General features: G+C 42.5%; 2 protein-coding genes across 5 annotated transcripts in view; one reads left to right on the top strand and one right to left on the bottom strand.

The window, feature by feature from the left end:
* Nucleotides 1-6,364: 6,364 nt before the first annotated feature.
* On the top strand, nucleotides 6,365-7,749 carry SOD3 (superoxide dismutase 3). Its single transcript, XM_035324768.1, has 2 exons — nucleotides 6,365-6,426; nucleotides 6,848-7,749. Exon 2 carries the CDS (start codon nucleotides 6,864-6,866, stop codon nucleotides 7,575-7,577), a length of 714 nt encoding a protein of 237 aa, XP_035180659.1. The 5' UTR covers nucleotides 6,365-6,426; nucleotides 6,848-6,863; the 3' UTR covers nucleotides 7,578-7,749.
* An 840-nt stretch (nucleotides 7,750-8,589) lies between these two features.
* CCDC149 (coiled-coil domain containing 149) overlaps nucleotides 8,590-22,208 on the bottom strand; it is a 51,790-nt gene continuing 38,171 nt past the window's right edge. Inside the window, exons 11-13 of one of the 4 annotated variants that reach the window (XM_035324754.1) lie at nucleotides 20,935-20,967; nucleotides 17,065-17,172; nucleotides 8,590-12,883 (exon numbers count right to left, since the gene is read on the bottom strand). In XM_035324754.1, the coding sequence (XP_035180645.1) occupies nucleotides 12,291-12,883; nucleotides 17,065-17,172; nucleotides 20,935-20,967 (734 nt within the window). In that variant the 3' untranslated portion in view covers nucleotides 8,590-12,290. The remainder of the gene's footprint in view (nucleotides 12,884-17,064; nucleotides 17,173-20,934; nucleotides 20,968-22,208) is intronic. The other 3 variants (XM_035324755.1, XM_035324756.1, XM_035324757.1) reach the window with 3 other exon arrangements.

Here is a 22,208-nt window from a genome sequence, read left to right as displayed (position 1 = left end):
AGGATTTAGGATCCCAAATTTTCACTGAGACAACGAAAGTGGATATAATTAACACACACTGTTAAACTTCATTAGTCTCCCAGGGTTTCAGTTATGCTTACAAAATCAACCCACTAGAATAAATATGGCTAAAAAAGTGGGAAGCCACTTGGCCATGGAAACAATATTTACTCTATGGAAAAAATGCAAGTTTAATTTTTATTATTTTTTTTTCACCTAATCGTGTCAAACATAAAAACACAATGGTATTACCACAAACTGTTTCAAAATCACTCAGGTATTCAGGCCCTGATCTACTTAGTACAATTTTCAAAGGAAACACTTATCCAACAGTAAGCCATGCCTTTCTGTTTTGCTCTTTCTTTAATAGTAGCATACCACAAGGTCTGTGGTGAAATGCACACTTTGAAAAAGCCTCCAGGAGCTCAGCCTGCTCCCCTGTACCTCGTGGCAATCACAGACCAGGAATCTGCTCAGGAACCTCCTCAAGAGCCTGCTGCATGTTGCTGAGCTTCAACTTTCTCCCAGCCCAGAGCTGCTGACCAGTGCCTGCCCCTTCCCATATCAAAGCCAGGTGGGCTTTTGTCTTCATAAAGCATGATTGTCTTCAGCTTCTGCTGAGCTCTAGTTTGCCCCAGTGCAAGGCAGATCCTTTGGCACCTGCAGGAGACAGCAGGAATTTAAATCCTAGCAGGAAGCTTCTTGTTCGTGATGTGGGAGCACCAGGATCCTCCTGAGGCTGGGAACAAAGCCTCACTTTTTCTCGTTATTTAGAAAATTGACACGCACATACAAGTCTACGTTAGGATACAAACCTAGGAGTGGACACTGCTCCCCTGTTTGTGGTGGGTTGTGCCTTACTGGAAACTGTAAGAAGGTGGTGAGGAATGTGGACAAGCTGGGAGGCTTTTACCCGCAGGTGCTGCTTACAAGAAATGAAAGGATCAAAAATGTGAAGCTTTGGAAAAGTATTTAGTCTAGTTAGTACGAATTAACCCTATCTCTCCTTACATAGCTGATGTAATATTAAAATACAACAGGTCAGATTGACAAATTTGGCAGAAGGGAGATAGCAATGTCAGGGTGTGTGCACAAAAGGTGGCTTTGTATGAGCTGTGGATGCCTGAAGGTTCAAATACCACTTGGTATCAGACAGCACTTCAAGGACACTACATAATAATATAATAATGATAACGCAGATATGTTGTGATAGGGCCAGTGAATGATTTTGTTTCCTGTGAACTCTGAAGATCCAGGGAGGATAGGCAAGGCTCAATCCAGAAGTCACAGCCACAGAAAAACCCTTAAAAGAAACACACTTTTTGCATTCACCTGAAAGCCAGAAAGGGAAATAAATAAAAGATATCAGGAAATGTATTTATTTATTTATTTTATATAATGATATAAGAGAATAACAAGCACTGCATGTAGAGAAGAAGTAGATGTGAATCTTAACTTCAGCTACTACCTCACATGACATTCTTGCACACAAGTGAGGGAAAAAAAACGGTCTTGATCCCACTGCTACAAAGCAGGTACTGGGACGATGGGAACTCTGCTCCCAGCCTGGTGACTTGTCAGCTCCCAGCGGGGAGGACAGCCTGCCTCGGATGCACAAGTTTGTCTGTGATTCGGCTTTATTCAACCCTTCTGTTAATGACTTGGATGACAGAACAAAAAAGTAAACTGATTAAATTCACAGCTGATACCAAGCTGGAAGGGCTGTAAATACACTGTAGGGAAGGATTAGAATTCAAAATGTTTGTGACAAGCTGGAGAAACAATAAGGGGTGGGGGAAATGAAATAAAAAGGAGGTAACTCAATTAGAACAAAGGTAAAATCCCATACTTGGCAGGAATAGCAACCAAAGAAATGCGAAATGGAAACAATTGCATAGACAGTAGTTCTGTGGGAAAGGATCAGGCAAATTCCACATTATGATTTGGTAGTAACAGAGCTTGCAAGACAAGTGCACAGTCCTTTCTGGATGGCTGATGTGCTGAGGTGTTTGTGTACCTCCCCTCCAGAAAGAGGTGCGCACTCCATGGGCACAAGTGACACACAGTACAGGAGCCTGGAAAAGCTAGGAGGAAAGCTTAAAAGGATTGGGACTGTTTGACCAGCTCCTGATGACAGAGATGAGCCAGGCCTTCCTGGACTTCCTGAAGGACTGAGCTCCCCATTTTGGCCCTGGGAAGCCAAAGGAGCCCCACCTGCCTCCTGCTTGGGTAGGAGGCCTCAGGTCTCCTTCAGGGAGCAGGCCTCCAGCTCCAAGAAGGATCTGGAAGCTGTTGGTACCACAAACCAAGCTCTCCTTAATACAACAGCAAGACAGAAGGATCTGAAAATCATGGTCTTCTGATCCATGATGATCATTAGTCTTCTGAGACGCTTAGGTGTCATACCTTGCCATGGGACAGAGATCGTTTTGCATTTAGCTGTTTGTTTGTAGCTGCTGCTCGTATGGCTGACCTGCTGGCCCAGCTGCCCCGTGGCTCCTGAGCTTTGACTGGAAGCCACACACAGTTCTGAAGCTGTGCAAACATCCACATGTTGTGCAACATGCACTTTGAATCTTAAAATAAATAAATAAATAAATAAAGATCTTTCCATACATGGCCACTGAGCTTAAGGGCAGTCTTGTGTTCGTTCCTTCCTCTCCTCTCAAAGAGCAAAACCTTCTTCAGATTAATGCCATGCAGCAGAAAGCACAGATATTTAATAAAGGGTCAGGGAGTTAATGCAAACACTAATAATAACCTAAATTATCTAATAGTTGGGTTCCATCCTTAATTTTTATGTTACATATTTATATTTTATATCCACATGCGGAGATGAAATTGTGTTAAATTAGGTTGACAGAACTAGAATGGGTTTCTGAGTGCAGCTTTGTCAAAAAGCTTACTTACAGTTCCTTTACAGTTCCTCTCACTCTCATAAAATGATTTCTTCTCAAGCTATTAAAGAGGAAGAATTTCAAGAATTTTTCAAATTGGCTGATGTAAACTAGTTTGACAGTTCCATGATCTTCTATTTTCAAGAGAAATTAGTCCCCATACAGAGCAGTGTTGTTTCCCTTTTGTGTATTTATTTAACTTGATTTTTGTATGGGTAATGCCCTGAAAAGTTGGAAATGCACATAGCTCTTTTGCAAGAAGATTATAAATGGATGCTTATCTCAGGCACTAAATATCTTTATTTCTTTAAATAGAACCACCAAGACAAGGAATGGGAATAAACAGGAAGAGTAAGCCTCCACCAGTGGCAGACTGCCCCTGTGCTAGAGCAAGTTTTCTCATTCTCCTATCATTTTTTTCACCTTACAGCAATTGCAAAATGAGTTTCTCCACCTTGATTTCTGCAGGAGGAGGTGCTGCTAGCACCCCAGCGCCAGCCCTGTACTGCACCACATGGGCAAAAACTGCTCTCCGACACCCTGATGGCATTTCTCCTCTTTAAATCCTAACTCGTCACCACTGCCTGTAGCTTCACAGATACTAATCATCGCTGCAGGCTTACCTGCAGACCTGCAGGCAGGTGCCCTGGCACTGCAGACACCAGGCAGGGCTGGTGATGTGCTCGCAGGAAATTGCTGCGCAGGGCACGTACAATACTATGCCATACACAATGCATGGAAAATCTGGTGCCCTGAAGCCACTCTACAGCAAGCACGTAACTCCTGCACAGCAGCACAAGTTGGATTCAGACTGCTGCCTGATGACCTGCCAAGCCTCACTGGCTCCCAGGTGGGACCATGACTCAGAAATGGCAGAGAGCGCCCCGAACCGAAGGAGCACATTAGGTTTCCAATGATCTTGGCTCTGCTTCCCTCAGGCTACAAACGTGCCCTTCTTTTAGCGGCTCTAGCCTCAGCCATACATGGAGAAGAGCAGTCAGCTCCATTACCTGCAGCAGAAGATGTAAGACCTGCCTTCTCTGGGTGTCACTTTTATGGAGAGCCATCCTGCCGTAAACCCGCTGAGCGCAGAGCCGAGCTGCGGACAGAAGCAGGCTCCCCCACGCAGCGCTTCTGCATCGTGTTGAGTCTACACCGGGCAAGTCAAATGATGTCAGGTCACGCAGCGATGTGGTGCAACAGGACAATGTGAATCCCAAACCAAGCGACCAGCCCAAGGAGGTCACGGCAGGGATTGAGATTTCGGTCTGTGTTGGGAGGTCGAGTCCATCTGGCCATCAGGAGGTGACTGGGACAGGGGAGCAAAATCCTGTGTCCTGAGGAACGCAGGCAAAAGCTCTGCCCTTGTGTGGAGCTTACAGCCCAGTGAATAACAGTGCTGCTTGTTTGCAGAGCCCAGGAGATCCTAGGACATGGCCTGAAATTCAGTATACCCTGGGTCCTGTACACTGTGGCTTTAAAAAGAGAGGTTTATTTTTTAAACAGTGCAGTTAGGACATGGGGGCTTTCCTCCCACTGCCTGCTGCCTGCTGTAAGGGCCATTAGCCAATTATTCAGCCCCTCTTTTCAAATAGAAAACTAAAACATGGGCAGTGGGTAACGACAGGCTTTAACGATCCACCTGGTTAGGGCTTAGTACTTCCAGCATTCAGAGCCGGAATGAACGCCAAACCACCCTGGCAATTGCATTTCATGTAGTTATCAGTCCTTCTCCTCTTTAAAATACATCTTTCTGACAGCAGCCCACAGCTACTATTTCCTTTTTGTTCTCTGAAGTGCAGAGCACTACAAATACATCATTTAGCTTTGCTGCAGTCCTCTCTGTCCCTTTGATCATCTCCTTTACACCCGTCTGCATTTCTGCTTGGCTCCCGCGTGTGCAGTACATCAAAGACGAGCTTTGCAGCAAATACCCTGGGCTTTTCAGGGCTCCTCTTTTTTTTTTAGGGACAGAATCCCAGCTGGTGTAAAACAGCACAAATGCCACTCAAGATAGCAGCATTACTGCCTGTAAAGCAGCCACAATTCTGACCCGAGTTCCTGCTGTAAAATGCATTAGCACTTTGTGAGTGTGCATTTCCCAGCTAAGGGGCTGTCAGGAATGAACCTGGGGAAAGGCAGGGCAGGAGGAAGGGCTGGCTCAGCCTCACCGCTGCCTGGTTCCCATCAACACAGGGATGTGAACAGCTCGTAAATACCCCAAAGAAAAGAAACATCAGTTGTCCTGTTTCGTCGATTAGGAACGGGAGCCCAGGGCTAAAGTACCATGTTCGGTATCGCAATATCCCAAGCAGAATTATCTGACCCTGTATTTCCAGTGCCAATGAGCCAAGCAGGAGGCACTCCTTCAGCTCTACTTGCCCTCACACCAAAAGAAAAAAATAAATCAACTTGCAACTACCCGAGTATCTTGGATCTGATCTAGCGTGTGATACCCATAAGATCAACACACACACTTTTACCATTCCAGAAGCTGACAGCCACATTCCCTTCCCAGCTGGCAGAAGACACGAACTGGGAAAAAAGGCTTTTCTTCGCAATTTTCTTATGTTGAGAATTGTACCTGAGTTACATGAGCTACTCCTCTCTCCCTACAGAAATCCCAGCCTGCTAAATTGCCCTTGTGGTGGCTGAATCCACGTTTCAGGCACAGCTCTGCAAAGTGCCACAGGCAGGGCAATGCCCCCGGAGTAGAGGAGGTTTCTCAGTTCGGAGGACGATGAAACACGCGAACGCTGTGCGTGCCAGCCAGCTTCTGGGAAACGGTCTTGCTGTGCCTCCATCTGATGTCGCAGCGCCTTAGAGCTGCTCGCTTCAGCCTTTGGAAATAAATGTTTTCTCAAAAAAAGAAAAAAAAAAAAAAAAAAGAGAGAAGCTTAGTGAAGCAGATAACTTGGCAAGTAAAGCAGCAGGCAGTAGCCTGAAAACCTTTCAGAGAAGCATCACTAAATGTGCCTCAACATCTGAGAGTTCGGATTGTGCCTTCCAGGTTTTAAAACCACCGAAACTTCGGTACACGTCCATGTGCAACATTTTCTGCTGAAGGACCAGTTTCAATTTTGACTAATGAAGGAATGGAAATGAAAAACAACTCCATGACAACCAGAGCAGAAGGGACTGAGCCACCCAACCGAGCCTTAGCAAAGCTGCCGCTCTCCTCGCTGCCCGTGGAAGGGTGCTCGTTTTAGATAAGCACACGAAGTCATCACCAGGCAAATCACTTTATCAGCTCGGTAACTTTTTTTCCTTTTGTTTCGGATGGTGGTGAGGACCGAGAGCCAGTTTCGCAGGCGAACAGAGCGAAGGCAAAGAGTTCGCCCTGCCTGAGATGAAATTCCTGGAAACTTTTTCCCGTCCCTGCTGTCCCGCAGCCCCGCGGGTGACCCCTCCCCTGCGCCGCGTTACCGAGCTCTTACACAAGCACACATCAGCCTCCAGCAGCTCCGCGCACTTCGTGGGAGCAGAGGCGAGGAGCTGCCACTGAGGGGTCCTGCAGCAACTGGGAAAGGTAATCCGCTCCCTGGCTCCTTGCTTTCCACTTGTAGCGCACAGCTAGGGTGTGTGGAGGTGGACCAAAACAAGCCTCCTGGCAGGCGGTCCTGCTGGAGTCTGTAGTAGGAGGAAAGTCTCAACGCAAACTCAGAAACAGATTAAGCAGCACTTCCGATTAGTTGATTTCTGCGGGGAAGGAGGCAATTTTTAAAAGCAAGATCTGGTCGCTATTTTTTTAGTTATTGGTGAGAACTCTGTGTTTAAAGGGGCGCGTTTTGCTTTAGTTTCCCTTAATCGCGTTAGCCAGATTCAGCTGGGAGCAGGCTGCAGCTGCTGTGCTCAGTGCCCCCAGGGGCTGTGTGCCCCCCTCCCTCCCTCCCCAGCCAGGCTGCTGCCACGAGCCTCTCACTCCTGCTGGCTTCTTCTGTACTTCACAGGCTCGGCATTGCCAGGATGCTTCTGCTGCTTTCTCTGCTCACTGGACTCGCCCTGTCTGCCTCTGGCGTCGTGGCAGAAGAAGAAACTGACCCAAGCAGAGAGACCCTTCAAGACATACAGAAAAAAGTGAACGACCTCTGGCAGAATTTGCTCTACCCACTAATGGCCGGCAATGAGACCGACGGGATGACTTACGCCACTTGCGAGATGAAGCCCAGCTCCAAAATAGATGCCGACAAGCCACAAGTGACTGGTCAGGTCTTATTCAGACAGCATTACTCACAGGGAAAACTAGAAGCCATTTTTCACTTGGACGGGTTTCCACAGGATAACACCCAGTCCGGCAGAGCAATTCACATCCACGAGCTTGGGGATCTCAGCCGCGGCTGCGATTCCACCGGAGGACACTACAACCCCTTTGGCGTCAATCACCCCCGCCACCCCGGGGATTTTGGGAACTTCTCTCCCAAAGATGGCAAAATCAGAAAATACAAACCCCATCTCTTTGCCACTTTGTTCGGTCCCTACTCCATCCTGGGCAGATCCATCGTGATCCACGAGCAGGAAGACGACATGGGCAAGGGCAACAACAAGGCCAGTCTGGAAAATGGAAACGCTGGCAAACGCCTGGCTTGCTGCGTGATTGGGGTGTGCAACGGGAACTTGTGGGAAGAGAAACAGTTTGAGGCCACGGACAAGAAGAAGAGATGGCTTAGAAACAGGCCTTAATGAAGGGCAGAACATCACTGGGCAGCACAAAGCACCTTGGGCTGTGCCATCGGCCACCGTGACACATGGCAAAGGGATTCCCACTTCCATTCTCTTGCTTCTCTAGCAAACGTGTATCTCTTTGTAGAGCTGCCTTTCTGTAAGCTGATCAATAAAAGCAGCATCAACTCAACACTGGGACATGTGTTCTTGAAGATGAAAAGCTTCCCTTTCATGCAGTTTGGGGGTAGAATGCGTGTCAGTAGGAGAGCTGAGATGTGTGGGTGACAAAGCCTGTAAAGGGGCTGTGCTTCCTGAGGGGCTCTGACAGGACCAGAAGTTAGATACCAAAGTTTTCCGAAATAAATAAATACAAGTGAGAAATTGCCTCTGATTAGATGCTGTCCCTTACTTCCCTGTAAAAAGATCTCAGTGCTTTCAACAGCTTTGAGTGTGGTGTTTTAAGACTTGGGTGATGGACTTCCCCTAAAAATAAGGGAAAGTACAGACATTTCCATTTCAAACTCTACGCTCACTATGCTATTCTAGTTGCATTTTCAGGTTTTATTCTCAAACATTTTTGAGCTTCTAAACTGGTTTAGGCTGTCTACACACACGCCTATAGTTGAATACCACTGAAAGTGGACTTAAATATTCCAGCTTTTCATAACCCCCCAGCACAAACTCCTGAGCGCCTCCAGTTTGTGACTGGTAGTAACTGGGTTGTATACAAAAGGTTTAATGCTGCTTGGACAACGATGATAGAATTAGCAGAGATTAATATTACTTTCAAAGCCAAAAAATACTGAGCGTGTTTCTTCACACAAAAATTTAGGAAGTAAATCACTGAACTGAGACGGGCAGATGTGACAGTGAAAACATTTCAGCCAGATAATGTTCAACAAACTTAGAGGTCTCGCTCTATAAAGCTTTATTTTTCTGTTTTAACACAACTCTGGAAATACTACAGCACTACCTCATGACTATCATTCATCTGATACTGAGCAAAGGAAATAAGCAGGTAGAACAAGCGTATCAGGAAATGTATGGTTTTATTAAAGATGACAAAATATATTAATATAGTTGAACTATGTTGCGCAGTTAATCCAGGCAGCAACAAAAGGAAGGTTTGCAAATAAATTAAATTGCATCATTTAAAAAGTAAAACTACAAAACAGAGGCTGGTAAGCAAAATCCTATCTTTTAGAAACGTAGCAGACTTTCAACTTAATCTCGGTTAAGATTTTGAAATACATTCCTGAGCTCATATGGATTAAAGAAATTCCACTGTCTTTATTATACAAATTGCCATATGCTTAAAAATAGTCTCACTTAGAAAAGACACAACATTCTAAAAGACGCTTCTTCATCTGTCATTTTCACACAACTGTTTTACAAATTCACTGAACGTTGCTCTTCAAATAACCGCAGCACAGTACTTTCAAATGAAATCCTTCTCACAGATAACGCATGGATTTGCTCTTAGGTGAGACAATGCGCTTAAAATCGATTTATGAAACGCATCTCATCCGTCCCCTTGCCACAGCATTCCGCTTCCCAGTTTGCTTCCCCAGAGACCAGCAGCAAAAGAGCTTACAGCAGGATGTGATCTCCCCATTTCTGAAGTCCTAGAAAAAGGGAACGTGAGTCTAAAAGAAACCCAATAAAGTAGGGTTGATTCCACAACAAAACATGTATTCACCAAAAAAATCATAGTCCTAATAACACAACAATATACATCTAAACAACATCCAAGAAAGATGCTGACCAGACTATTCAATTAGCTATCACGTAGTGCAGTCTGACTTCTACAAGTGTCCTGGAGTTGAAATCTTGTGTTCCTGGGAGAAGGCTATAACCGCAGCTAGAATACGCATTAACTCGAGCAGAACAGATGAGGCCAACATCACAGTATGATACAACACTCTAAATGAGATTCCAGAGATCTAGCTATCTTCCTGGAATTTAACAGTTGCAAAGAGCAGACATTAGGAGGAAATTCTTCACTCGGAGGGTGGCGAGGCACTGGAAAGGTTGCCCAGAGAGGTTGTGGATGCCCCATCCCTGGAGGTGTTCAAGACCAGGTTGATGAGGCCCTAAGCAACCTGATCTAGTGGGTGGTGTCCCTGCGTATGGCAGGGGGCTTGGAGTTGATCTTTAAGGTCCCTTCCAACCCGAGCCATTCTATGATTCTATGAAAGATACAAACATGGCATTTAAGGAGAGTTACCCCAATGACCTTGTTGATATTGAGTTGTACATCTCCGTTTTCTTCTCACAGAAAAAAACACACCGCAAAGAATCCATCACTGAACAGCAACTGTTGGTCCAGCATGGCTTCCACCTGCTCCAATTTCTGTACCAAGCTCTTCATTAATTAATAGCACTAACTGGCTGTTGAGGGAACAACAGCAAACATCAACTCACACCTCTGTGGGTCAGGGAAGATTTAGGACAAGGAACCAACAGTCATAAAGCACCCTGAACGTTTCACCTGAACATTTCAGAGCTCGGCTACATGAAATCCTGCCCTTTTTACTGGCTTGCATCAGCTCTGACCGCAGTGATATTTAGCTCTGCGCAGGATTAGTCTCTGAAAGATGGAGAAGAATGTATCTTGAATAAAATGATCCTTCATGTAACATTCAAGCATTACAGGAATAAAATCTGCCACATTCTCCCAGAGATTTCAGATTGTGCAGCTATTTCTCTTCCGACTTGTCAGTACTGTCATATAAATGAGTCAATAGTGCAGTCAGTTACAATTAATGGCAACAGCATAACAATCTTTCAAATGCTTAAACTCTTCGTGGTTTTCAGGTTATGAGGAACTTAAATTGTCAGGATAATGAAAGAAAAACTTTTTACTGCTTCATGTTCCTAACGCACTTAAATATAAAGATGTTTTTCCCCTAAGGGCTGCTGCTTAGCATCAGTGAAATGCTGCAGTGCCGAAGAACCTTTAAAGAGGAAGGAAACCCATCCCAGGAGCACCGTGACTACAGGTTTACTGCCTGCAGACAGGTGCTGAAAGGGTTACACGAATGCACCTGGCAAGGAAAACACATGAGAACAGCGACAAGCCACATTTTTCACCTTCCCACTATCATTCCTTATATTTATATGTAATCATTTACATACAGCCCTTCTTCTGCTGAATACAAACTGCTCATGGACTCTGACACCTTGATTATGGCAGCACCTGCTAGCTCAGCTCCCATATACAGAGGAGTTTGTCAGTATTGCTAATATAAACTCTGTTTATTCAGTGGCTGACAAGTGGGCTGTAAAAATTTGCAGCTGGCAGTTATTTGTCAAAGGAGGATTCAATCTGGGAGGGATTTTCCTTTTTATTAGTAGTATTTTATTAAATTTGTTTTAATTCCCTCTGATTGGTTTCAAGTTCTAGGAGTGAGAAATGAACATTTACAGACAATTAGTTCCCAAGCCAGCAGAAAAATTGCCTTGACGGCTGCTGGCCCATAGAAGCTCCACAGCTGCAGAGACTATTCCTTATGCGACGAGCAGGAGAGGAAGGGCGTGCCTCCCCTTCTCCAACAGCTGCTAACTTCACCGTTAAGCATTCCCTTGTTGCTGCCTTCCTAGGAGCAGAGTGGCACAGCTCCAGCTTCAGGAGCGAGCTGGGGAATGACACAGCAGCCTTCCTCTTCCAGTTGTTCCAGGAAAGCTTTCCTATGACTGAACACCAACAAGGGAAGAAGTTTAAGGAAGCAGGAACAGCACAAATAAACCTACTACACCAAGGAGGGGTGAAATGAAGAGGAAACATAAACATGAACATTTTCATGTTTTCCAAAACATAAAATAAGAGACAGATTCTTTCAAAAAGGAAGGCACAAGTGGAGTAGGCTGAAATCTACCACATGTTAAGGTCTGAGGGCTGTTGCAGCTCCTGGAGGCTGTGGGATGCAATTCCAGTAACCCAGAGCACTAAGCAGGCTGGCAGGGCATAACTGGTTCTCCTCCTGCCATTCTCCTTGCTTGGAACAGCACTGCTGTTCCTCACAACAATAATTCTGGCTCCTCTGATGTTTCTTCAGAGCATCATTAATTTGGGTTCTTAGTGTCTGGTGAAATAACTCTCCTTGTTTTCATGAGATGAACCGGGAGAGGGAAGTAAAAGACAGAAAGGTTTGAAATGCGAGAACGTACACACGCAGGGGTGGTTCCCAGAAAGCTGCCTGCTTCCCATTACCGAACAGCGGTTTTATTCTAAGGATGTACTCACAGCCGTTATGGACAGAGAAACAGAACGCAGTCTGAGAAACAGGCAAAACCCTACGACCTTAAGGTACTTCTCAATTCATCATTCCAAATTTTCCATCACTGGAAGACACTTCTAACCACTGAAATGAAGTCCAGCTCTAAGACCGCACGCCTTCCTGAAGCCCAGCGGTAACATGGTACCTCATTATCACTGGTCTCTTTGCTTCCCGGCTGGAAATTACATCAATCTACACAGAAACCTCAAATCATTACAAAGAACTAAAATGATTAAACCTGAACAGCTTCAAGTTCTTTCCCTCAGATTATTTACATTTTTGGTATACTGCAGTCAAAACTAACAGAAGAACACCATTATCAGACAAATATTAACAGACTCGTGTAAAAAAATCAGTCCTTTGACAAACTTTCACTGGTCGTAGTCACAGCAGCACAGACCCACTTGCAAGAGGATTACAGTGAGAAGCTCGAGGGCTTGGATGTCATACCTCAAGCCAAACTGTTATCCAAAAGTTCACAGTTTTCAGCATGATCAGACGGTTTCATGTTCTCAGATTCAGGGAGCTCCTCCAAGCTGCCATGTGTGCGTGCAGTCGTAACGCTGAGACCTCTGTGCCCTCTGGGGTCCTCAGCACCCACCGCATCCACGGTGATGCCGTTCTGATTCCCTCTTCCGTTTGTGATCTCACAGTCACTCTCTGAGGTTTCATCGCTGTCCTTCAGGGTCTCAGTTTCAGCTGTTGGCTCACTTTCAGATGTTGAGGGATCTGTGGGGTTGGATATGTCCGGGCTGGAGAATCGGAAATCTCCCTCTGCTGAACCATTAAGCTCTGCCCCAACCACGGTGTTCTGCTCCCCAGCTGAACTTTCTGTTCTCTTCCCTTCCAGTTCTGAAACTGCCTGTTCTGTCAGTTTAATTATTTTGCTTTCAAGCTTGTTTATTTCTTCTTCCTCAGAAGGTAACTGGGGTAATGAAGGATAAAAATGTTTATTTTGGTTTCTGTTATTCAGGTTTCTTTCCTGTGGAGCCATGGACTCGCTTGCAACAGCACGAGTTTCATTATGTTCCCCCTTCTGTTCTGCTGAAAGAGAAATGGAACAGCGACATGCCTCACGTGTTTGTATGTCTGACCTGGAGACCATCACAACAGCATCACACCACAGAGATGTCTACTTCAGCAAGAGATTTCTAAAGTGGTTCTCTATCTTGTCCCTGACCCATTTTTTACATTATAAGCAATCAACACAGTTTCTTGCTGGGTCAGGGCCGTTTTGGAGCCTGTCTTTCCCTAACGCTGACAACTTTAAAAGAGCTATAGTTGACACCACACTGCAGAACAGCACAGGCAATTTTTTTTAGGAATTTCAACTTTAAGCAAGGCACTTAACTGCAGAATTTTGGGGCACAGTTTAACATTAATCCCCAAATCAGTACCACTTTCAGGGGTTAACACAAACTCATTTTTTTTTCTTTTTGCAGCCTCTCATCCAGTAACTCTGTTATTGATCCTGCAACATTTCTCCTAATGTACAAGATTAGTCTAATTTGGGTAGCGTCATAAAACAAAGCAGAAGAATATGAATTATATTATTACACCAAAAGCCAAACGCTGAATAAAGTGACAGAACTGAGCAAACAGTGGTGTGTAAACAAACAGCTCTGTAAGAGAAAGAATTCGCCCTCGTCTCTGTTAAGGACAAAAGGCCTCACTGCAAATCAGCTTGTGAAGTCAAATAAGAAAAATTGGGAAATGCCAGAAGTACGGCTGCTCTGACAGCTTCAAATGGCTCTTGCCGTGCATATGCATTACCTTTTAGTATAGGAGCACTTACTCCGTTTCTCCCACAGGAATCCTGCCTTGCTCAATGCACGGAGCAGGCTGGCTGCGGGGCGGGATCTGAGCTATACAATACAGGAGCCTACTGCCTCTACCAGACCTGCCTCATTTATAATTTGGGAGCTGCTGAGTGAGTGAGGCAGGGGTTGGCATGAAGGGAACAGACAGTCTAACTACCATTAAGGAAGCCGGGAAAGTCACTCTGAAGAGCTGCGATTTAAGTCTGTGGAAAAGGCAGGGATAAATTAACTTTCAAAAGGTGATCACCCACTGGATCTAATCCTCATTATCTGAGTGCTCAGCTGGAAACTAGGAGCTTGATTTGCAGTACTGCTGTGCTCACATTATATATTTGAACACACATACTCTAAGAGCTCTAAAAATAGCTAAAACTTAGGCACCTCCAATTGGCACTCAAAATTAGAGGGGACTCTACATTACTCTTTGTGTGGCGCAGTTTTCTCCTACGGAGGGATAACAGCATCCCATCACCTCGCTGCAGTTCTATGAAGATAAATTGTTCATAGAAGAACAATTTGTGTGAAGAAAAGTTCACAGAAAAACAGTACTTTTGTCTTCAGAGAATGCTTGAAATGGAGCACAGGCAATACAACAGGAACAATGCATTCACCAGTGATGACAGAAAGAGAGCTGTTCATTAGCGGCTCTGATGTTCAAGTACAATCCATCACACGACACCATATACTGGGTGCGTTGGATGCAGTGCGGTTTTGTGGCAGGACACAGTCTTTCATTCACGTGCCTGTACTATGTCATTATGCATTTTCACACAGGAACTGCATAGTATATCCTACAGACTTCTACCATCCAGCCTAATTGAAACTGGTAACATTTACAAGCTAAAACAGGGCTTGACGAGATCAGGGTAAGCAGACAGATTAGATCCAAAAAAGCCTGAAAAAGGACCTCTGATTTTCTGAACATCTAGTTAGAGCAACATTTTATGTATTACAGAAGGTTCTGGTAAAAAATGTGTGTTAGCTCAAAGGATAAAAAGATTTTCTGGGCCAAACACTCACCAAGTATCAATAGTAGTGTTTATAGGGCCATGGTTGACTGACCTCAGGCCTAGCATTTAAATATATACAAGAATTTAATTTCTATTCCACTTATCTGTTGTCGCTCAACTGATTATTCAGCTAATAATAAAGTAAAAGTGGTTTTGTTTTTATTGCTGGAATACTTTTAAACTGAGGTCATACTTGCTCGGTAAATAAAGGCTGATGAACACATTCCTGTGTTCTTCTTAGTTGCCAAATTCCCCCAGATTTTGGAGGCAGGCTGTAGAGATCAAAAATTGCACTATGGAGCAAATTCCTAAAACTCAACAACAGGCATTCATCCTCTGTGTAAAGCAGCACAGAAGTTGACAGTGCATCACTCCCATAGAGCTGCTGACTGCAGAAGAGCTGTCAACTCTAAGCAGGAGGAGATACCATGCAGCTGAAAACACTGCTTCTTTTCCAGGCTTTGAAGGGAAAATAGAAAGCACAAAATCCTCCAGGAAAAAAAAAAAAAAAAAGGATCTGGAACAATGGAAGAAGTTATTGCTCCATCTACTACTAGAAGGTACGGCTTCCCCAGCAGCTGGTGGACTGGCCTATGTACGTGCTCATCTGTGTCACCGAGAAGTTGGCCACATTTAAACTGTCACAGAGGTGGGTTTTGTCTGAGTTCTCCCTGCAGGTTATCAGGTACACTGTGCCACACACAGATTAAAAACAAGCTGTTTGTGCAGGCAGAGCAGTAATTTCTTAATCCACCGCAGTTTAATCATGGGATTTCTCTGTGATTCTATTACAGTTATAAAATGGGGAGGGGTAAAGAGGGTGACCTACTGGGAGCCAATTTTTCTGATGACTGCCACAGGCCTAATCCTTGTCTGACTTCTCTTCAAGGCTGTTTTCTTCCAGCGATCTCTTTCCCTTTCGAGATCTGTGCTCCTGCACAATATCTCTTTGTTTACCTGGTCCCTCCATATACTCTGCTCACTTCTTATCCTCCTTTTAGCCTTTATCACCGTATCTTGCTTTCAGTCACACAATTTGGATTCCTCACTCCTGTGCTTAGAATGGGATGAGAAGCCCTGCTTATCTCCTCAGGGGTGGAAACATTTTCCCCTGTTTGAAAATTCCTTGTCTATTAATTACAGATAAACTACAAGTTTACATGTTTTTTAATATTTTTTTTTTAATATAAAGGTTATCAGAATTAGAGACACAAAAAAGTTATTTGGCTGACATTAAAAAAAATCAGCTGAAGTAGAAAATACATCATGGAAAGCTTCAGTCCAGAGTGAACGTTTGGCAGTGCTACACAGCAACAGAAACAAGGTCTGATGAGATTTGACAGGCAGCTTTAATCAAAACTGTAATACCAACCTCACCTAGGACAGGAAAGGAAAGAACGTAATACCACCAAGTAAATACCTTCAGTAACTGCAGATTTAATTAAAAATCAATGATTAAGCAGGCAAAAAAAATGAATATTTATGAGTTGTTATTACTCTCTGGAAAACTACTCACTATAGTTTCACTCCTTATTTTTAGCAAAAATATCAGCTGAACAAGATTATAAAAAATGATCAGTCCGGCTGTCAAGTTTTATCAGATGATAATATGGATAATAAAGTCAAAATTAAGCCCCAATCTATTTAGTTTCAGGACTAACAAATAAATTGTTTATGATGCTTCATGGTTAGCTGAGTAAGATCTGGGCATACCAGAATATAATGTCCACTGAAGACCTTATCCAAATGCTATGCTGATAGATGATTGTGCTTGCCTATCTCTTGACCATTAGGAAAAACTCAGGAAAAATCTGAGGTTATCAGGAAAACACTATCTTTTTGCTACTGTCACATAAAGTTAGGCTTGACTTTGGAGAGATGTTAATGCTTGCTACTGGGGACGTTTTGTACAAAACATGTGTAAGACTATAAAAAAACCACAGTCAATTTATCTGGGAAAATGAGGGGGGCTTATTTCAATTTACTGTGTGCAATCAGGGAGCTTTTCATCTAGGTACCAGCTATAATGCAGCAAAGTGCTAATCCAGTTCCGCAGACTGCTTCCTACTGTGCATTTTAACGGAGGGAAAAAGAGCAGGAGGCTAACACAGAAGGCATGAATAACTTTTCACAGTATCAAGTTATCTGGCATGAAAATTCTTGGAGGTGTACGACCTGATGCCTAGCACTGTGCAATCTCTTCAACAGTCATTTTTCAGTGGTTTCTTTGCTATTTGTACAGGGACCAGCTATCCATTTTACTTGTGGATGATTTATTCAATCTCAGTGACCACTGAAACTTTGCCTTCTGCTATCCCAGCATGAAAATTACATTTTATTTAGAAAGAAATGTGTGCTCAGCTCTCATCATGTTCTTTACGTTCCAGGTGCTCACCTTGTACTTCAGTTTGCTGTGGCTTATCAGTAAATGCTAACAATGGTGACCTAGACCGCTGTATAACAGGCACGGTTGGGTCACTGAATGTTATGGTATCCTTTCCACCTGAAACAATCAAAGTGTTAGAACCATTAATTCGCTAATTACACTCATCGTTCACTAATGATATTCACACACATCCTACAACTTAACTCTTTTTTTTCCAGTGCCATGAAAAGAAGTACAGAACCAGAAAAGCATCTCAAACGATCCTTCTACAGCACGGAAATAAAGAATAGCAGAGCTGGAATATGTAAGTCAAATAAAGAGAAATAAAGACAGGGTTTTTGTTTTTTGGTGGTTTTTTTTACACGTTACAGAGCAAAGGACAACCTTTGAAAGAAGAGCACATGCTGTACTCAGCAAACTCTATTCACCGTACAATTCAGAATATTACTGATCAGATCATACCAAAAGTTTTACAATAAGTAATTTGGGGTAAGGCTTTATACTAAAACATGGATCATTTGCATGCCATTGCCAGCAAGTGTTCAGCACTGACTCTGTACTCTTATCACTCTGCCTCCTGTCACCTATGTAGTTCTACACTATAGGTTCACACACGTACTACAAAGTTTCCTTAAAAAATAAAAATAAATCTAAAGATCAGCACAGCTATGAGACAAGCCAGAGCTGAGGCAGCAAACCAGCAGACATTGCTAGGGAACTGGAGGGATTTTAACCTGAAAATCCCCCAAACACTTCTGAGCATTTTTGTTTTAAGCCAAATGCAAGAGGGCAATTTTCCAGCTCTTTTGCAGAGAAAATTGTGCAAGAAACTCTTCAGCTGCAGACTCTGCTGTAGATGCCTAGTAATACGCTAGCAATACAGAAAGCAACACCTGCAGACTCTTTAGGAAGCCCTCTACTATTCAGGATGTTTGTAGTGACTGACATTACCTTAAACCTAGAGGGGAGGTGGCAAGAAATTTGCAAGATCAGCTAAGTGTGGTGTTTGCGTGGCCTCCAGAACAACTGCCAACCGATAACTAATGGCTGGGAAGGTGGCAAGCTCCTGCTCTATTTATCTCCATAAGAATGGACGTTTATGGAACAGCCACTTCTCCCCTCTAAATCTGCTTGTACATTTCACCTTAAGGCAACATCCTAAATCTAATCACCCATCCAAGACAAGGACTTTCAAAAGGGCACCAGGTCAGGAGATACCCTGAATAAATCCTTCCCTGAGAAAGTTCTGGTACCTCCTGAGAGAGAGTGAAAGTCAAGCTCTTCTCTGGGCATCAAACTGGGCTACCCCAGTCTCTAACTGCTTTGGAGAACGCTGTCTGCAAAGACCTTGATACTGAAGGTATTAATGACTTTTTAATATCCTTAGCATGTTGGGGTATATACTGCAGCAATACAAATGCAATTAATGCTTTAGAAACATTGACCTTGTCAAGCTTTGATCCCACTGTCAAGTATGCATCAGAATTCTGCCTTAGCGATAGCAAGTAATAAAAAGAAATAATTAACTGACAACAAAGTACAGCCCTTGCCCCAAGTGTAAGGCAAATTTAATTAAATTTAAAGGAAAAAAAGGAAAACAAATCCGATGGCTATTTCAAAATGCAAAAGCCCCTAAAAGAATGCACTTTCCTGTAACACGGAAGGAATTGTTTTGTTGGAAGTAGAATTAAATCAAACAGGGAACTAGTAGCACAGCAATATCTTATATTCATATGCATGGTCAGAAGTAGCCAATGCCTAAAAGATCCAAAAGAATCCAACAGAGGAGGTCAAACTCAAAAAGTTTATAACTAAATAATTTGGGGGCGAACCACTCTTAACAGTTAAGTGGAAAGCAGAGAATTATTTTTTTGGTAGAATAATAAAAAAAGGCCTCAGCTACAGACCCTTACAAGACAAGCTTCAAAAAAGAAACTTCCTGACTTCCAGCCAGCATTTACACAGTAAACACATTCACTTTCACATTTTTCTCTGAAAACCAGCTTGGTTACAGAAAATAGACCTAAGTTCAGTATCCACACAGCTTAGCAACAAATGTGGCCCAAAGAGCCCCATATGTATTTATTTATTAACAGTGACTCACATCCCCTCATAAAGGAGGGACATGGCTGTTGCTATACTATATTCTTTGCATCAAGATCTGAAGTTGTATTACATGTGGGGAATTTTAATTAGCTGCCGTGGAAGCTCCATTTCATAACCCATACAGCTTCATGCAGAGTTGCTCTATTTAATGGATTTTAAAGGACTTTGCTGAAAAGCATACAGATCTCAAAATAAACGGACAAACAAGTTTTCAGTAGGAGTAAAATCATTTGCTTTCTTCTCCAGGAGAAATAAACTTATCTACAAGATTCCCAGGCTTGGGGATCCACGTATAACCTCTGCTCCATTCAAACAGTCCTCCAACAGCGCAGCTGCTGAGCCTGTTAAGTCTGCCCCGCCACTGCTCCTCGCTGATTACTGAATAGCAAGAGGCAGCACAGAAACCTTCCTAAAACCCAGACAGGAAAAGGCTGAGTCATGCCTCAGTCTGTCCTTTAGGACTTTTTTTCAGTGGAAATCTGGAATTTTCAGGAACTGATAGATTTTGAAAAATACAGAATTACTTATCGGGATATGTAGTGACATCTTATTGTAAGAGGACTAAGCTGGTGTTTACTTCATATTAATGCTGAGTATACTTAACGTATTACATATGCATATTTGGATCAACCATAACATATGTAAGACAAGGCAAAGAATCAAATGCTTCTGGGAACATCACATCCTCTGCCTCCATCTCAAGACAAGTGGGCTCATAAAAAGAAAATAGAGGTAAATCTATAACCAAGATTGCTTTATTTTTAGCAATGAACCTCCTAAAAGATTCATTTAATTAAAGCCCATTTTCCAAACAGGGGAAGCTGAAGTTTGCAATAGGAAGAACTTCTACAGAAACTGAACTTATGCTACCAGATTAACAATTTCAAAAATTAAAATATATGCTTCCTCTTGATTTAGCTTCCCCATAGTTAATTCATACGTTGCACAAAAAGCAGATGACAAGTATGTCACCTAACAAAAAAGTTAGAAGCAGTCAAGCTCTTTTATTCAATAGGATGAAGTTTATTAATATCATTTATTAACAGCATTTGGATGGTATTAATATCACGGTGACAATGGGTGTTTTAAATGTCATACGGACAATGATGCCCAAGTAGGAACGGAGAGTTCAGATAAAAACCCTGCAATTTATAAGGTGCATTTCTTTCAGTGGTAGACTGAATATCAGCTTTCATCTACATGTTCTTCCAGAGACAGAAGTCTCACAACCATATCATCTCTTTGGATTTAAGACTGACTAGGTAAGATGTGTGCTGCCTCTCACCCAAGCTCACATTCAGCTGCAGAGTCCATTATGATAATTCCTATGCTATCTATTACATGCTGCTGTTTTATGGAGCAGAAGCTTTTCACACTCTAAAAGAAACGTGGCAACCCACCAGTTGAAACAAGGCTCTTTCTGACCACATTGGGAATACAGTGCATTTGGAAACAAAACTACACTCTTGATTTAAAAGGGAGGCAGCAAATTAACAAACCAACCTTGGTGATCAACAGAATTCATAAGTTACTGTAAAATTCATTGACAACTATTAAGGATCATCCTTTCTTACTATTTTCCTCAATTTAAACAAAGTGCTTGTAGAGCAGCTTCTATTTCTCTTGTGGTCATCTAATTCATTTGACTGAACACCTTAACCTGACAGATATAAAAATGTTCAGATAACATTTCCATTTATTTACATGCAGTCGTAATATTTAATGTGCTGCTAGAATCAGTTACTAAAAATATATATGTCAAGCAGAACCTACTCCCAAATCCCACTGAGACATTGTAGCTCAGGCCTTCAGGCAGCAAAAAAAAAAAGGAAGGAAAGAGACAGTTGTTATTGTATAAATATTAATTTGATGTCTTACCTACACAGACCAACAACGGAGCAATTAGTTCCCACTGTCTGTTCTTTTTAATACATTTTGTAAAGATTATAAACATTGATTTTATTAGTGTACTAATTTCATGGAACACTATTTTGGGGGAAAAAAAAACACAACCAACCCTACAGTACGTTAACCCAGTGAGCTTATGATACACATTTGTACTAATGTACAAAACTCTATTAGCAGGATCTTGACAAATATTTCACCTGCACTTTTTGGAGAATGTGGGGAGGGACAAATGCTCTCAGCACTGTATGCACATTAGATGCTTAATTGAAGAGTAACCCATTGGAACAAATTTGGGACTTTCAGTTCTGGAAAGCCCCAATGAAAGCCAGTTCCAGAAAGACGATTCAGAATGCCTGCTACAGGCAGACATAACACATCAGGCCACATTGCTTTTTCACTAGTTCTCTTCAGCTTTGTCAAATGTTTTCCTCTAGATGAAAATTTTAGGTATGAAAGCACAGAGCCAAAAACCCAGAAGCCTGAACCATACTAGCTCCCACCCCCACTGATAGGAAGCTGTAAACAACAATGCCTAATGGTGCAAACACCAACAATGGAGCAGCATAATTTACAGTGGTTAAAAAAGATACAATTAGGTGTAATGGGAAGAAAAGAAGCAAAAAGAAAATGTAAATTAAATATTGCCCATTTTCCTAACAGCAAGGTCTATTAGGAAGCAGATTAATCTCCCATTACTTGAGTAATTTAAACCAAATACAATACTTAAGATGCTACAGGGAATAATCCTGTTCTGGAGAGAGGAACTAGAAAATTTCAGATCATTTACATTTCCAGTTTCTCAGAGAATGATAATATTCTACAGAAAAACATTATAAAATACAGCAATAAAAACCATGGAAGTTACAAAAAGTACAAAATTAATCAAAAAAACCTGTTGAAAAACATGACAGCTATTATCCTGTGTGTATCGTTTTATACAACTGTTTAAATAAAATAGCTCAAAGTTTTTGCCTTTCTTTTTTTTCCTAACTTTCAAACTATGGAGACAATTTGATTATTTCCAACACTTATTTTGTAGTATCCATACCAGAAATAGGGTTTAAAGAGCCTCACGAGTTTTGGTTTCAACTTAATGTTTATTAGAGGTTTCTAATTTTGCAAACATGCTCCACAAAGTA

The sequence above is a fragment of the Oxyura jamaicensis genome, chromosome 4, assembly GCF_011077185.1.
Source record: "Oxyura jamaicensis isolate SHBP4307 breed ruddy duck chromosome 4, BPBGC_Ojam_1.0, whole genome shotgun sequence".
Classification (NCBI taxonomy): Eukaryota; Metazoa; Chordata; class Aves; order Anseriformes; family Anatidae; genus Oxyura; species Oxyura jamaicensis.
Note: the sequence above shows the minus strand (reverse complement) of the source record. Positions and strands in the feature narration are given on the sequence as shown.